General features: G+C 40.3%; 1 protein-coding gene across 2 annotated transcripts; it reads right to left on the bottom strand.

Annotated features, from left to right (window-relative positions):
* Window positions 1-665: 665 nt before the first annotated feature.
* LOC131706991 (zinc finger protein 239-like) lies at window positions 666-13,027 on the bottom strand. 2 transcript variants are annotated; one of them, XM_059009003.1, is made up of 4 exons: window positions 12,853-13,027; window positions 10,167-10,259; window positions 7,106-7,547; window positions 666-2,363 (listed from the first exon to the last, which is right to left on the bottom strand). In XM_059009003.1, the coding sequence occupies exons 3-4, from the start codon at window positions 7,518-7,520 to the stop codon at window positions 1,840-1,842; spliced, it is 939 nt and encodes a 312-aa protein (XP_058864986.1). In that variant the 5' UTR covers window positions 7,521-7,547; window positions 10,167-10,259; window positions 12,853-13,027; the 3' UTR covers window positions 666-1,839. The 2 variants fall into 2 exon arrangements, with proteins under 2 accessions (XP_058864986.1, XP_058864985.1); XM_059009002.1 differs by lacking the exon at window positions 10,167-10,259.
* Window positions 13,028-16,860: the final 3,833 nt, after the last annotated feature.

Consider the following 16,860-nt stretch of genomic DNA (forward strand, 5'->3'; position numbering starts at 1 on the left):
TATAGTAGTAACTGGACAGTACTTGTACACTTAAGTTGTACCTTCTTTCCTTTGCTGTCTTCCACAATTAAATCCTTATGTTGAAAACTGTATTTAAAACTGTAATACAGCTTTAAATCCTGCTAACAAGCCTCCATCCTGGTTGTAATCTCGTTTTAAATCTCGCAAGCGGAGTCTCCAATAGAAATGTAGGAATGTGCTGTCACTCAGTAGTTGGGGCGGGTTTAAATTAGTCAGAACGAATCAATGATAGATGCAAGTCAGGAGGGTGGGACATTGCCCACCAGCACTGGGAAATGTGTGTGTGTGTATATTATATATATATATATATATATATATATATATATATATTGTAGTAGGTTTTATTTTTTAATGGGAAAAGGATAACGTCAACGTGAATTGATTAACCATTTCCACAGTTTTCCCGGTGTTTTCTGTGTTTATTTGGCTGTCCACCAATTTAATTTATTTTATATCGGGGGTGTTTTATCAGGTTTTATCTGTTGAAACCGAAGATCAGAAGCCCTAATTATACTGTGCAGTTTGCAAAAGAAGGGTAAAATAAAAGCCTGGACAACGCACATTGCAAAATATTCAATCATCGCAACGCTATCATTTTTCATTAGTTCTAGAATCGCGATGAATTTACAAGACAAACCCTGCAGGCGGTTGTCCAGTAAGGACGGTGCAGTCTTGTCTCTGGGATGCTACATACCGGGGTCGGGATACTCGTTCCCATCAATGTATTTATTTTCAAGTCTATGCAGTTTAAATGTTAAACCCTGAAACTCATTCCCCACACTGAGTTATCAATTTCTCCTGACTCGTCCATCAGATGAGGTGCAGAATAGTTTCCTTTCTGCATATTCCCGCTCCCAGGCACTGACTGCATTGACAGCCTGAGTTAAACTGACAGCAGAGAAGCCTCTTGTGACGTGTCCGCGTCTCCGCCCACTTTCTAACAATCAGAGTGCAAGAGAGCTGAACAGCATTTTGACCATTTAAATCTCAAGCTCTTAAGAGTGATACAAAAATCAATAAATTACACAGGGACTCATAATTCAAGGTTAACGTTTTGTTCTGAATGAACATGGGCTTCGTCTCCAGTGTGAATTCGCTGGTGTGCTTTCAGGGATCCTGACTGATTGAAACTCTTCCAACAGTCAGAGCAGCGATACGGTTTCTCTCCTGTGTGAGTTCATTAGTGTGTTACAACGTTGGTTTTAACAAGGAAACTCTTCCCACAGTCAAAGCAGCAATACAGGTTATCTCCTTGTAGCAGTGTGCCCCGTCTGTGTGTATTCTTGTGTTTTATGTTGTATGTAGTGTGTTAATGTTGGTGTATTGTAGTTGGTACACAGGATATAATGTGGGTAATGAGCACGAGTGTTTAAAATGCATAATTGTATTTAGGCACGGGGATTGCACTTCACTTCATGTGCATTTAATATGTCAGCACGGGGTTTTCACAGATTAGTTCACATGCTGGGATTCAAGTGAATAATTAATTGAATCCCAGCACAATTGTATATATAGATACACATTTCATTCACTCGGGGTTGTGTGTTCAGGGCAAAAGAACGGGAGAGAGTAAGGAGATCAATTATAAAAAGCAATTGCTACGTGGTACGTGTTTGTTTAGTATTCGCCCCTGTTTGTTAGTGTCTGTTCGTTTTGTTTGTCTGTTTATTTTGGCTAAAGTGCCGTTTCCTGTGTTTTGTTCAAACCTTTTTTATTTATAATAAACCAGCGCAAGCAAGCGCCTTCATCATTTCATTTCATCCGTCCTGTCTGTGCTATTCATTTCCTGATTCTGACGTCACCACTCAGCCAGCTGTATCACACTCCTGTATGAATTTGCTGGTGTGCTTTCAGGGCTTCTGTGTAACTGAAACGCATCCCACAGTCAGAGCAGTGAAATGGTTTCTCTCCAGTGTGAATCCGCTCATGTTTTCTCAAGGCTCCTGAATCCCTGAAACTCTTCACACAGACAGAGCAGTGATACGGTTTCTCTCCAGTGTGAATTCGCTCATGTTTTCTTAGGGCTGCTGACTGACTGAAACTCTTCCCACAGTCAGAGCAGTGATACGGTTTCTCTCCTGTGTGAATTCGCTGGTGTGCTTTCAGGTGTCCTGAATGACTGAAACTCATCCCACAGTCAGAGCAACAATGTGGTTTCTCTCCTGTGTGAATTCGTTGGTGTGTTTTCAGGTTTCGTAACCGACTGAAACTCTTCCCACAGTCAGAGCAGCGATACAGTTTCTCTCCAGTGTGAATTCGCTGGTGTGTTTTCAGGTGTCCTAACTGGGTGAAACCTTTCCCACAGTCAGGATATTCTCCACTGCCTGCTGCTGGACTGGAACCTGGAAAATATGAACAGGAAAAAAAGTCAGAGGGACTGCTTGTAGGCTTCGGGCATGTGGCTGGGTGGTGAAGTGGATTAATCCTTTTGCTGCTGAGGCTTTTGGACCCTCAGTGCTAGAGGTTTTTTCCTGAATTGGGGACTGAATCATTTCAAAGTCAAATTTCTCACATGTCTTTAAAGGAAACATAGAAAACTGTATACTGGTTTTTTTCAGCACAATCTGAACTTTTCAGTGATGTTACATTTGTGGGCATATCTGGTCAACTGATTGAGATACTGCAGGTTAAATATAAAACATAATGAAAAATTAAATTTTCTATGTAACTTTAAATCCCTGGAAAAGTTATTTCTTAACATGGTAATAAGACAAATTGTTTATGTCTCACATTGCCAATATATTGACTATATAGAAGAAAAAAAAATCTAGGCCTAACAGTTGTTATGTTTCTGTCACTGCTCCTTAAAGATTATTATTAAAAACGACCATAAAAAAAATAGAACACTGCTAGGTCAAATGATCTTTGCGTTTTTCATAGTGTGAACTTTGGGGCATATAAACTATATATTTTCTAAAAGTAGATCAATACAAAATTCAAACTATATGACATTATTTTGCTTGGAAGTACAGCACGTGACTGCCTTACATATATTATTATTATTATTTTTTAATTTTTTTTTTGTGTGCCTTTGTTCTCTATTTTCTTACCCCTCTGTACAACCTGTATCAAAGGAAGCTGGAAAAATATATATTCTGAAACTGTAGGTTGTGAGGATTGCAATGGTACTAGACTCAAACATAAGGTGAACTTTAACCCCTCTTGCAATGCATAGAGTATAACATGCCCAATTTTCATTTTCAAAATTAAGGACTACCACCTCACATTATTATTCTAACTTGAAAACTTCAAATTGGCAAGAGAACTGTCAAATCTTATGCTCGTTTCAAAAAGTGCTTTACACAAACTAGAACATGTTATACCTGTTCAAAGCTTATCTTGCTCTAAAGAGCCGAATATTGATGTTAACCAAACAAAAAACAAAAAAATCACAAAACTTCATATTTACTCCCAATGTTGTGCCACAAAATCTAGTTACATGAAGTGCAGATGTAGATTCCCACGTTCTGCAGGTTGTAGGTTTGCAGGGATACCAAACATGTTTACTTTTACATGGGGTTCCTGACTGCAACAAGCCTCAAAACAAGACACACCCTGGCAGGCACTTTCCATGAGAATTCTGCCCATGTTGGCATGTGGCACCTCCCCACATTTAGCATGGCAAAACTCCCTGTGGGCAGCAAGGTAACCAGGGACAACCATATATTTTCTTAATTCCAACAAATTATAGAATTCAGGGATGGGTAACACATCCCCGCACCCCTAAAGTCTGTTACCCATAACCCCCTCCGACATTAGGCAAAACTACTGAAAGTGGTAAAAATGACACAGGTTTATATTTAGTTCCACAATTGTGCCCCAAATGATGCATAAATGAACTGCAAATGTAGAGTTCCACGTTCTGCAGATTCTATGGTTTGCAGGGATACCAAACATGTATATTTAGTATACTGGGTTCTTGCTTGTCACACCCCCCCAAAACCCATTGACACCCCTGGAAGGACATTTCCATGTAGTACCGGATGTTCTTCAAGCCGCTTGTGGTGTAAGTGAGGGGGAGATTATCTGTGGGACAGGCCAGATAGAAATCCAGAAAGTGAGTCTGAGGAACAGCGGCTTGAATAACATCCAGTACTGTCCTCCGACTGTGGAAGCGATTGGTCCCTCACAGCCTGCAGGGCACTGTGCCACTGACATATACTAGATTGCGTGCGGTACAAAATAGAGCCGCCTGCATCAATCAATAACGATTGTTTAGTTCTGAAAATAATTGTTGAAAATAAGATTGAGTTTGCCTAAATAGCTCCTTGGATCCCCTAAATGTTGTGGCCATCACGAGTTGATCAGATCAAAGCACGATCCGCAATATAATACAGACTTTAGCTTGCTGACTCGACTTCCTGGATTCCAGACTGAACAACACGGATAACTCCTATAGGCTAATTTAGACGTCAATCATCCATTGTTTAAATTAGGTAACTGATCAACCTAGAGATTAAACCCTCCCACACCCTGCGGGACAGTGCGATATATGGGATACAATACGCCGTACGTCCCCTAGCACTGAAGGGGTTAAAGTGTGTGCATTTCATCTGTGGGGTTTGCTCTGGGTTACACCAGTTTAAAAATGCAAAGTTAAACATAAAGCCTTTCTGTGTGAAAGCAAAGTCAGTAAAGACTGATGCTGGTTAATCTTGGGATCTGTACAGATGCATACACAGAACTGCAGTGTAATCCGCATCAGCTGTCAATGATGTGCTTGGAGACTGGAACGGCTCCCTCCCTCTCTCTGTTTGGAATCATCTTGTTTATTGTTGTACAGATATACATCACGGTGCATTAGAAATGTGCAGCCCCATGCCATAGCATTACATTACACATGTAGGGTTTATGTGTTTTGTTAATTCAATTCTCTCTATTTATCATTCCTATAATTGAATCCCAACACAGTGGGTTACAGGACTCCAGTATACAGACAGAAACACAAGCAGTTTATTTTATACAGTTACACAGACTGTAAATGCATCAACAATCTACAGTATGGCCAAAAGTTTAGCAACACCTAGAATTTTAAAATGGAGACCATTAAAAATACAAAATAAACACTATATAATGTGACATTTCGAAATCTAACAGGAAATACTGTGATACTATTCTGGCTTCTGGTAGAATTTTGCAATATGTCGTTTCTTTGTTTACATGATGCTAAATAAAAGGTCTAAATGATGTTTATATTTGTTTTATTATGCCTCAATCCTACAATTGTAGGAGATGCAAAGCTTTTGTGCATAGCTGTAGAGCCCTGTCTAATCCAGCCCCTCTACAAACCAGCATTCTAATTCGGTATGATTTTGGGGTCCCAATCAAATCCCTATTGAAATGAATGGTGTGATCCCCTCTACAATCCAGAGCCTGGCTATTCTGGAATCTGTCCCTTCTGCCTGATGTTGTGTATACACTACCATGTCCAGCCGGCTCCATTCTGAATTGTGCAGTTGTTGAACAGCAAATACATGTCTAATCATCCACACAGCGAGCGAACTCTTGAAGCATACAACATGGTTTATTTAGATTTCCAGAAAGCTTTTGACAAAGTCCTGCATAAAAGATTAATTCTCAAACTAAACACAGTAGGGATTCAAGGAAATGTATGCACATGGATTAGGGAGTGGTTAACAGGTAGAAAACAGAAAGTACTGATTAGAGGAGAAACCTCAAAATGGAGCGAGGTAACCAGTGGTGTACCACAGGGATCAGTATTACGTCCTCTGCTATTCCTAATCTACATTAATGATTTAGATTCTGGTACTGTAAGCAAACTCGTTAAATTTGCAGACGACACAAAAATAGGAGGTGTGGCAAACACTGTTGAAGCAGCAAAGGTCATTCAAAATGATCTAGACAGCATTCAGAACTGGGCAGACACATGGCAAATGAAATTTAATAGAGAAAAGTGTAAAGTATTGCATGCAGGCAATTAAAATGTGCATTATAAACATCATATGGGAGATACTGAAATTGAAGAAGGGAACTATGAAAAAGACCTAGGAGTTTATGTCGACTCAGAAATGTCTTCCTCTAGACAATGTGGGGAAGCTATAAAAAAGGCCAACAAGATGCTCGGATATATTGTGAGAAGTGTTGAACTTAAATCAAGGGAAGTAATGTTAAAACTTTACAATGCATTAGTAAGACCTCACCTAGAATATCGTGTTCAGTTCTGGTCCCCTCGTTACAAAAAATGATATTGCTGCTCTAGAATGAGTGCAAAAAAGAGCAACCAGAAATATCCCGTGTTTAAAAGGCATGTCGTATGCAGACAGGCTAAAAGAATTGAATCTATTCAGTCTTAAACAAAGAAGACTACACAGCGATCTGATTCAAACATTCAAAATCCTAAAAGGTATAGACAATGTCGAGCCAGGGGACTTCTTTGACCTGAAAAAGAAACAAGGACCAGGGGTCACAAATGGAGATTAGATAAAGGGGCATTCAGAACAGAAAATAGGAAGCACTTTTTTACATAAAGAATTGTGGGAGTCTGGAACCAACTCCCCAGTAATGTTGTTGAAGCTGAAACCATGGGATCCTTCAAGAAGCTGCTTGATGAGATTTTGGGATCAATAAACTACTAACAACCAAACGAGCAAGATGGGCTGAATGGCCTCCTCTCGTTTGTAAACTTTCTTATGTTCTTAAGAAAAGCTGAACAAAACACCAACTCAAAAGAGCTAACTCTGAGAGACCCTGAATGCAGCAGAAAGCACCTGAATCCTCATGCAGGTACAGTACGAGCACGTGAAGGTCTTTCTATGGGAATGGGTTAAACAGGCTTGTGATAATAACAGGTGAAGAGTTTGCTGAAACATTACTCTGTTTATTACACTGTGTATGTACAGTAATACAGTTGTTTAGTGTTCAAATAATTTTGTCATTTTACCTTTAGGTCAGTATCCAATGTTTTACAGTAACTCTCTAACCCGGCACCACTTTCCAGTCCCAAGCGATGACGGATTGGACAGGTTTTAAAGTAATCTAACCAATATGCTCCCTCCCTCTCAACCACACTGTGGATTTCACGCAATCTAGAATGGCAATGTCACAGCTACTGGGAGTCACTCACCTGCTAGACTGCATTCTGAATGGGAGTGCCCGTCTTCCTTTCCACCTCCTTGCGTGCTGTTGGGAGAGCCTTCCTCTCCAGCGCCTTGCTCTCTCACGCAGATTCTCTCCAGGACCACGCTACACTCCCGGAGGCGTACAGGCTCCAGCTCAGGGATGTTTGCTTTGAAGTCCTCGGATTCTTCCTTCCCTGGCTTCATGTGGTCAAACTTCACTTCTGTCTGGGGGATCTCCAATTCATTGTGCTCAGCTTTAATCTCAGAGACCTCTGGCTGACTGCTGTCACATTGCATCTCACAGAGCTCCTGTTTAATGGGGAGGGAAGCCTGCCCAGAGAACTCCACTCTAATGGGGGCAGGTTCAAGTTCAGGGAACTCCTCTTTAATCTGGACAGAGTCCATCTTCACACTGTCCATGGCAGCACACGGGATTCTGTTTAGTAGCTGCCAAAAAAAGAAAAGTATTTAATTTAAATACAGTATTATGAAGAGCATTCAAGGGACAAATGCAATCTGGCCTTAATAGCAAGAGTGGCTTTACTATTGAAGGAACACAGAATTTCTTGTAATAAGTTTATAATTAGTGCTAAGACAAATATCCGAACAAATATTGTTTTGACCTGCATTCGGATACAAAAATCAGATGTTTGTATTCGCTACAAATGACAAAAATACTTTGCACTTATTTACCGTCTCACCAGAATTTGTGTGACAGTTTCAAAAAATGGCAAATGAAAAAACAGCTGTGATATGTGAGATTAATATAGAAAAAAACCACAGAATCTACACAGCAGCTCTTTAGCCTCTATTTAAAGGTTTTAGACAGTAAAAAGTAAACAAACCAGATTATTTTCACACACATAGTGATCTCTATGGAAAGCCATCTGGGACAAAAATGCCTTGTGCTGCTTTAGAGCAAACCAGAATCTCATGGGACAGAAGGCAAGCATGTCATTTTGAAATGCCTCGCTTAAACAGTACCCAACCTGCTGAAAGCGTTGTGTAGTGATTTTTATACAGACTGTATTCATATTATATATATTTTGTTGTGACTTTGTAATGTGGAATGTAATACAGTGCCGTGAAAAAGCATTTCCCCCCTGTTTGATTTTCTGAATTTTTGCATATTTTTGACACTGAATGTTATCAGATATTCAACCAAAACCTAATATTAGATAGAAGGGACCCTGAGTGAACAAATAACAAAAAAATTGACACATATTTCATTTATTTATTAAAGGAAGTTATGCAACACCCAATGCCCAGTGTGAAAAAGTAATCGCCCCCTTAGACTCAATAACTGGTTACACCACATTTAGCAGCAATAACTGCAACCAAACGCTTCCTGTAGTTATTGATTAGTCTCTCACAGCGCCGTGGAATTTTGGCCCACTCCTCCATGCAGAACTGCTTCAACTCAGTGACATTTGTGGGTTTTCGAGCATGAACTGCTCGTTTCAGGTCCTGCCACAACATCTCAATGGGGTTTAGGTCTGGACTTTGACTAGGCCATTCCAAAACTTTAAATTTCTTGTTCTTCAACCATTCTGATGTAGACTTGCTTGTGTGTTTCGGATCATTGTCTTGCTGCATGACCCAGTTGCGCTTCAGCTCACGGATGGCCTGACATTCTCCTGTAGAATTCTCTGATACAGAGCAGAATTTATGGTTCCTTCAATGATGGCAAGGCGTCCAGGTCCTCATGCAGCAAAGCATCCCCAAACCATGACACTACCACCACCATGCTTGACCGTTGGTATGAGGTTCTTACTGTGGAATGCAGTGTTTGGTTTTCGCCAGACATAACGGGGCCCGTGTCGGCCAAAAACTTTTTCACACCTGAAGATTGTATGTTTGATTACCTTGCACACCAAACAAATGAAAGATGCACCAAACTTTGTTGTCATTTTTTCTCTCAGACTCCCTCTATATACTACTACAATCCACAAAAAATCTGACCAAATACAACGTGAAAAATTTGCAAAAATGCAGAAAATCAGACAGGGGGCAATACTTTTTCACAGCACTGTAAATGAGAACCAAAACAGTGAGTTTTTTCCCCATTTATTTTACAACGCCATTTCCACATTTGTTTGATTTGATGTGTTTAATATAGTTATATTTCAGATTTTATTCGCTTCAGTTACAAAAGGGCACAAGTAAACCTCATGTTATTACTTTATGAAAACGTATCCATGGCCACTGTTACTGTGAAGAAACAGCAATGGCAAGGAATGAAAAAATAAAATACCGTGTCAGCTTTATGTACTATTTACTGTAGGGCAGCAGTGTGGAGGTAGGGCAGCAGTGTGGAGTAGTGGTTAGGGCTCTGGACTCTTGACCGGAGGGTTGTGGGTTCAATCCCTAGTGGGGGACACTGCTGTTGTACCCTTGAGCAAGGTACTTTACCTAGATTGCTCCAGTAAAAACCCAACTGTATAAATGGGTAATTGTATGTAAAAATAATGTGATATCTGTATAATGTGAAATAATGTATAATGTGATATCTTGTAACAATTGTAAGTCGCCCTGGATAAGGGCGTCTGCTAAGAAATAAATAATAATAATAATAATAATAATAATATTTCAGGAATAAACAAAACAGCGTTTAACTTGAACTGCTATTTGGTGTCCTTTGTTTTGTTGTTAATTCACTGGGGTAAAGTAAGCCCTACACAACTTATTCTTTACTCCTGGGATATTTTTCTATTTTAATTTTTTATTTTCTATTTTTCTGTTACATATTATAAGGTCTTGCTGTAAAATAAAGGCACACACACAGGGGCCACGCCTCCCTGCCCCTGCTGCTATGCTATCTCTGCCTGCATTCTGAGCAATATAACAGCTTTTATTACTTTTTAAAAAACAAATGAACATCCGAACGAATATTTAAATTATGAGCCAATGTCCGAACCTGAAAATCCCGCGTTCGTCCAGCACTATTTATAATATCGTAGGATTTTATCTGTTGAAAAAGTTTACACAATTTTTTTTTACCCATTCTATAAACAGCATTTCCGCTGGGAAAGATGGCTCCCTATCACAGTGATTGAAATGTTTTACCTGTCAGTACAGATCATCATCATCACTCGTGTGACACCTGTCCACTCTGAGAGAGATACACACACATGTAGGTATGGAGACAAAAATAGGCCTCTGTGGGAAAAAAATATAATAATAATAATTCCTTTCACTTATTTTTTCATTTATTTTTTTGTATTAATTATGCTGGTAATGAAAGAAAAGAAAAAATAGGATTTTAACAATTTGTTTTCAAAAGTTCAAATTTGAATATTTCACACAATAGTTCTGAGCGAAACTGAACTACAGGTATAACATCAGTGTGAATGAAAGCATTTGTACTGAACAGATAGGAGAGAGAAGGCTTCCATAAGACCAGACTGGCAGATCTAGACTAGACTTTGCATTGTGCTTTCATGTCGACGAACACACGAGGCAGCCAATCAGAATCATGAATGAAAAGGAAATAAACAAATCCTCCCTCCATCGCAGACTTGCTTTAACAAGCCTGGAACTGTCCAATCACGCACTCATTCGATTGGCTGTGCCTTTAAAGGGCGGGGTCTAGAGGCCCGTCACAGACCTATGGCTGCCAGTCAAACTGACGAGCGGCTTCAGTCTCTGCCAGTCAACTAGCTTTTGAACCCGTCTGACAGGTTTACCAGTGCAGTTTTGTGATAGTTACTTTTTTATATATTATGTATATAGTCAACTCTCATTAATATGAATTTCAAGGAACCAGCAAAAAAAAAAAAAAAGTATTTATTTTTATCAGGAATCTAAAACCAAATGCATACAGTGAGTTTGTATTGAAGTTACAGTGACACTGAAATCAAATTTCAATTACAGTACAATGAAAAGTATTATAGATGTAAAAGTACTGTGCATTTTATTGACAATACGGTTCAGCTTGTGCTTGTGTTTATGTGAGTGTGTGCGTGTAATAAAGCATATAGAAGAGCCGACAATGCCTTAATATTTTCTGTACAGATTAGTTTGTTTCATTACTAAGTTAGTTTAGCGACTGTATCCAGTTATTTTTTAAAGACCTTCAAACGTGCCCACGTTATAGTGTTAGTTTAATGTAAGCACAAGTTAACTGTGTGCAGTGTGTCTCCATATCAAAGGCTGGACTCACCGCGAGTGGTTCATTCAGACACAGCTTAACCTGCAAAATAACAAATATGTCACATAATGAATGCTTTAGATATGTTTGTATCTTACATCTATAAGGCAACCCAGTGCCCTGACATTTGTCAATCTTTAAAAACAGTCCCAGTGTCGTGTTACTTTGTGGTACGTGTTAAAACGTGGTACACCAGGTACTGTGCTGTGCAAATGATTTCAGCTCAGAAAACAAGGAAACGCCCATCTGAACGGGTACGATGTACTGTTTGGCGCTTGAAGTTCATTTTAATATAATTTTTTTTCACAATTCAGCAAATATGTGACTAACTGATGAGCAACAGCTTGTGTTATCTAACATTGTAAACATGTAGGATTCTGTGTGTGACCTACAGTTTGTCTTGTTCCTACTGATTTGTGCAGCAGTCAGTCACAACCATTTTTGACGTCACACGGGTCAAGTTTTGGTACCAGTACCGCATTCTGATGATGTACCACGTTCTGCACCTACACCGGCTTTCAGCCACTTCCTGTAGCACGATACACTGTAAATACTTTTTGTCAAAATAACAGAAACAACCGCGTCTATATCATTTAGTTTAAAACAACCGCGTCTATATCATTTAGTTTAAAACAACCGCGTCTATATCATTTAGTTTAAAACAACCGCGTCTGTATCATTTAGTTTAAAACAACCGCGTCTGTATCATTTAGTTTAAAACAACCGCGTCTGTATCATTTAGTTTAAAACAACCGCGTCTCTATCATTTAGTTTAAAACAAGCGCGTCTGTATCATTTAGTTTAAAACAACCGCGTCTGTATCATTTAGTTTAAAACAACCGCGTCTGTATCATTTAGTTTAAAACAACCGCGTCTGTATCATTTAGTTTAAAACAACCGCGTCTATATCATTTAGTTTAAAACAACCGCGTCTGTATCATTTAGTTTAAAACAACCGCGTCTGTATCATTTAGTTTAAAACAACCGCGTCTATATCATTTAGTTTAAAACAACCGCGTCTGTATCATTTAGTTTAAAACAACCGCGTCTATATCATTTAGTTTAAGGCACCTGCAGTGAAAACAAAATAACATTTTTAAAAAGTACTATTGTAATCAAGAACATTGTTTTATAAAGTCATTAACACAGACAGACGTGCTTATTTCTCAGCGCGCAATGCGTTTTCATGTAGTTTATATTCAATATGAATCTACAATCACGTGTAGTTTCGTACAGTATCTGTTCAGTTCAGTCGGGATTTATCCCAGACACTAGGAGAGCATCGAGAGGTTGCGCGCATCCGAGTTCAGCAGGTTAAACCACATCAACACCGCGCTGACATTACTAGCTACCCATGACGAGAACATCACATACCTGCGCTGCACAGAAACACTGACCGGCTGAAAAACCCGCGGCTAACAGTAATAATATAGCAGCAGGCAGAGGCTTCCTGTCCCGTTAGATTTTCTGTCACAGGTCTGAGTTGAATGTTAATTGAATCGGTCTTGCTGAGGAGGCTCGCCATGGCTTGTTCATTCAGGATCTGCAACACCACTGCGTCGCAAACAACGAAACATGAATTAAAAACAACATGGAACTTACTTTGTTTATATTGTCCACACCTTGTCAGAGGGTGCCCAACACCATTTAAATAAATGAAATACAACTCTGCGGGGCTGGGTCAGGTTTTTAATGCTGGCGTTTGTTGCTCTTTCTCTGTCTTCTGTAATGAAAGGGAGGCTCCTCGAATCACTGCAGGATGACGTTGCCTGGAGACGCGGACACCGGATCAGATTGGATCGCATTTTTTCTTTTTGTAAAAGAAATGGAACAGTACATTAAGGTTATTAAGATGTCCAATAATAAAAAAGCTTTGAAGACACTTCATGTATGTAACCTATTTAATATTTTTTTGTAATTGTATTAAGCCCACCCCCTGGCTTCCATTATAATATGTTCACTATTCTGTTTTTTTTTTTCTACTTTCTGTACATTCTTTGTTTATTTCAATAAAAATGCATTAAAAAAAAAAAAAAAAAAAAAAAAGATTGGATCGCATTGATTGAAAATTCGATGTTTGATTGACGTGGTCAAGTCGAGTTGCGAATGAGAGGACAGGTAAGTTAGCAGTAGTGTCGATAAAAAAAAAAAACAACGACTTGACCTAACAATGCTTGTACATATCTTGCTACGCTAGCCGCCCCCCACATAAGTTGAAGTAGTAACGTTAGCTAACTTGTGTTAGAAGCTAGCTAGTGTTATCTAGCCAGCTAGCAAGCACCACCGGTACCTAGCTAATGTGGTCAACTGGGTAACGTCAGCTAACGTTAGATTAAATAATATCCCAGATAACGAGCATGATTAGTAGCATCGGTGTAGGAATCGCTTTTCTCTGTTCTGACCTGAGATCGTGTTGCTGTTCCTTTTTATCCCGGCGAGTTTGTTCGTTAACGTTAGCTAACATCAGCCCGTTTATTACATTTACATTTTAGTCATTTAGCAGACGATCTTATCCAGAGCGACTTACAGTGCAAAAAAAATTACAACATTAATATTATATAACAATATACAACAGTGCATAAGTTCACATGAACAGCAGTATATACAGAAAATGGTCAGATCATATCTGAACACGTGCCAGTACGTTGAAGTGCTATTGCAACCGGTGTTAGAGCAAGTCTAATGTTATGGAGGCAACATTAAGAAGTGCCCTCCTGCAACCCGATGTGAGTTGAAGGGGTTGTAATATGCACAGATACTTAATAGGGAGGGGAATAAAAATGGGGGGAGAAAAATTTGATAAAAGAAACTCCCCTCTCTATATAGTGCTTTATAGTTGTTGTCATTTCAGCAAAACTTTTAACAACTAGCTAGTTGCATAACCTAGCTATTATCAGTTTGTAATTAAATCTGAACCCAGACCAGTTTTCACATCTGATCTGGTGTCAGTTTGTAATCATATCTGAACCCAGACCAGTTTTCCCATCTGATCTGGCGTCCGTTATAATAAAATCTGATCCCAGATCAGTTTCTATATCTGGCCTAATGTCAGTTAATGATCAAAGCTGAGCCCAGACCAGTTTTCACATCTGATCTGGTGTCAGTTTGTAATCATATCTGTGCTCAGACTAGGTTTTACATTTGACCTGCTGTCTGTTCTAATTCTCTGCTCAGACTAGCCTTTATATCTGAGCTCGTCTCAGTTTGTCACTAGCTAGCTACACTAGCTTATTGCTTCCATTAATGTCTGTCTCATTGGTCTTAAAGTTGGCTTTCTTGCTAGCTAGTAAATTGCCTCTGATATCTACAATCATTGTCTTTACATTTTTGAACTGGGCTTAGTTTTTATTATTGACATACTGTAGGATCAGTCTTACCTAGGCCCATGATATCAGATCCGTGTCTTTATATTTCTGATCTGGGTCTGTATGTATCAAGCTTCTCAGAGTGATCTAGCATCTGATTTCCCAAGACTATAGCCTAACCTTATTCATTATGTGCTAAATGGCTAAACTGATCCTAGATCAGCACTCCTACTCTGAGATGCTTAATACACACGACACCTGATCTCAGTTTATGGCACTGACATGACACTTGTAAGTTAACTGGCATCACTTAAGTTTGTGATAAATTTTTAATAAATGTGTTTGTAATAAATTAATTGTAAAGTACAGTATCACATTTGCAGTGTCTTTTTTTTTTTTTTGAAGAACATGAGCCCAGCTCTTTCTAAGATGAAAGAAGTAGAAAAAGCTATGGCAAGGAAGGGAAGGGAAAAAGCTAAGCTTACAAGCAAAAAAAGACAGGGACCATTGTGAAGAAGGTAGCAGAAAGGGAAGAAAAGGCAGAAACGGAGGAGCAGGTGCAGGCAGAAACGGAGGAACAGGTGCAGGCAGAAACGGAGGAGCAGGCGCAGGCAGAAACGGAGGAGCAGGTGTAGGCAGAAACGAAGGAGCAGGCGCAGGCAGAAACGGAGGAGCAGGCGCAGGCAGAAACGGAGGAGCAGGTGCAGGCAGAAACGGAGGAGCAGGTGCAGACAGAAACGGAGGAGCAGGCGCAGGCAGAAACGGAGGAGCAGGTGCAGGCAGAAACGGAGGAGCAGGTGCAGGCAGAAACGGAGGAGCAGGTGCAGGCAGAAACGGAGGAGCAGGCGCAGGCAGAAACGGAGGAGCAGGCGCAGGCAGAAACGGAGGAGCAGATGCAGGCAGAAACGGAGGAGCAGGTGCAGGCAGAAACGGAGGAGCAGGCGCAGACAGAAACGGAGGAGCAGGCGCAGGCAGAAACGGAGGAGCAGGCGCAGGCAGAAACGGAGGAGCAGGCGCAGGCAGAAACGGAGGAGCAGGTGCAGGCAGAAACGGAGGAGCAGGTGCAGGCAGAAACGGAGGAGCAGGTGCAGGCAGAAACGGAGGAGCAGGTGCAGGCAGAAACAGAGGAGCAGGTGCAGGCAGAAACGGAGGAGCAGGCGCAGGCAGAAACGGAGGAGCAGGTGCAAGCAGAAACGGAGGAGCAGGTGCAGGCAGACACGGAGGAGCAGGCGCATGCACAAACGGAGGAGCAGGCGCAGGCAGAAACGGAGGAGCAGGCGCATGCACAAACGGAGGAGCAGGTGCAGGCAGAAACGGAGGAGCAGGTGCAAGCAGAAACGGAGGAGCAGGTGCAGGCAGACACGGAGGAGCAGGTGCAGGCAGACACGGAGGAGCAGGTGCAGGCAGAAACGGAGGAGCAGGTGCAGGCAGAAACGGAGGAGCAGGCGCAGGCAGAAATAGGAAGAGTCCAGGAGGGAGACCAGGTCACCTTTGCTGAGGTGATTTTCCTTCTGGACCCCAACTCAAAAAATGGAAGACCCATAAAGAAGGTGATAACAGTGGGAGAAATCAGGAGGAGAATTTCTCCTCCTGAATCAATGTCGGTGAAATCTCTAACAGGTTACATTAGAATGAGTAGGGAGCCAGAGAAAAGAAGATCTCTAGAAGAACAGCTGGGTAAACATAAGTTAGTCCCTGGAAAATCGACGAGGGTATCTACTACCCTCAGTCGTATCACAGAAGGTAAGAATTTAATAAAGAAAACTACATTTGTGGATCCCTTCAATTTATTTATTAATTTCATTGTGTTTCAAATACAACATAAATGCTTTCAACTTTTTTCTTTCATTGGTAATGTATAAAAATGGAATGCAGCTAAATGTAATCAATCTAATTAAGACGTAGCAATTGTAAACATATATCTTGTGTCTTATTTGTAAGTCGCTGTGGATAACAGCGTTTGCTAAATGCAAACTGGTTATTTCTTGTATTAGACCCAGAGCCTTAGGTATATAAGGCTCTGATTAGACCTATATGAAGTAACGGATCAATGTTGCTTGATTTAAACTAATATTAAAACCAAAATAATTACTTTCCTTTAGAAATCAGTCTATTGATGCATGATAGCTAGACTGAAATTGTTCTCAGCCTTAGCTCTCAATGTTTAAGTGATTTGATTACAAAAAGTCAATATGTCAGGGGATGACAGTGCCCTGTCGGACGACATAGGAATGCTGGCATCGAAGTACATCAAAGTGGAGGAGGTGGTGAAGAAGGTGGTCCCCAAAGGAGCTCCCACAGCTCA

This window comes from Acipenser ruthenus, chromosome 38, assembly GCF_902713425.1.
Source record: "Acipenser ruthenus chromosome 38, fAciRut3.2 maternal haplotype, whole genome shotgun sequence".
NCBI classification, from domain to species: Eukaryota; Metazoa; Chordata; class Actinopteri; order Acipenseriformes; family Acipenseridae; genus Acipenser; species Acipenser ruthenus.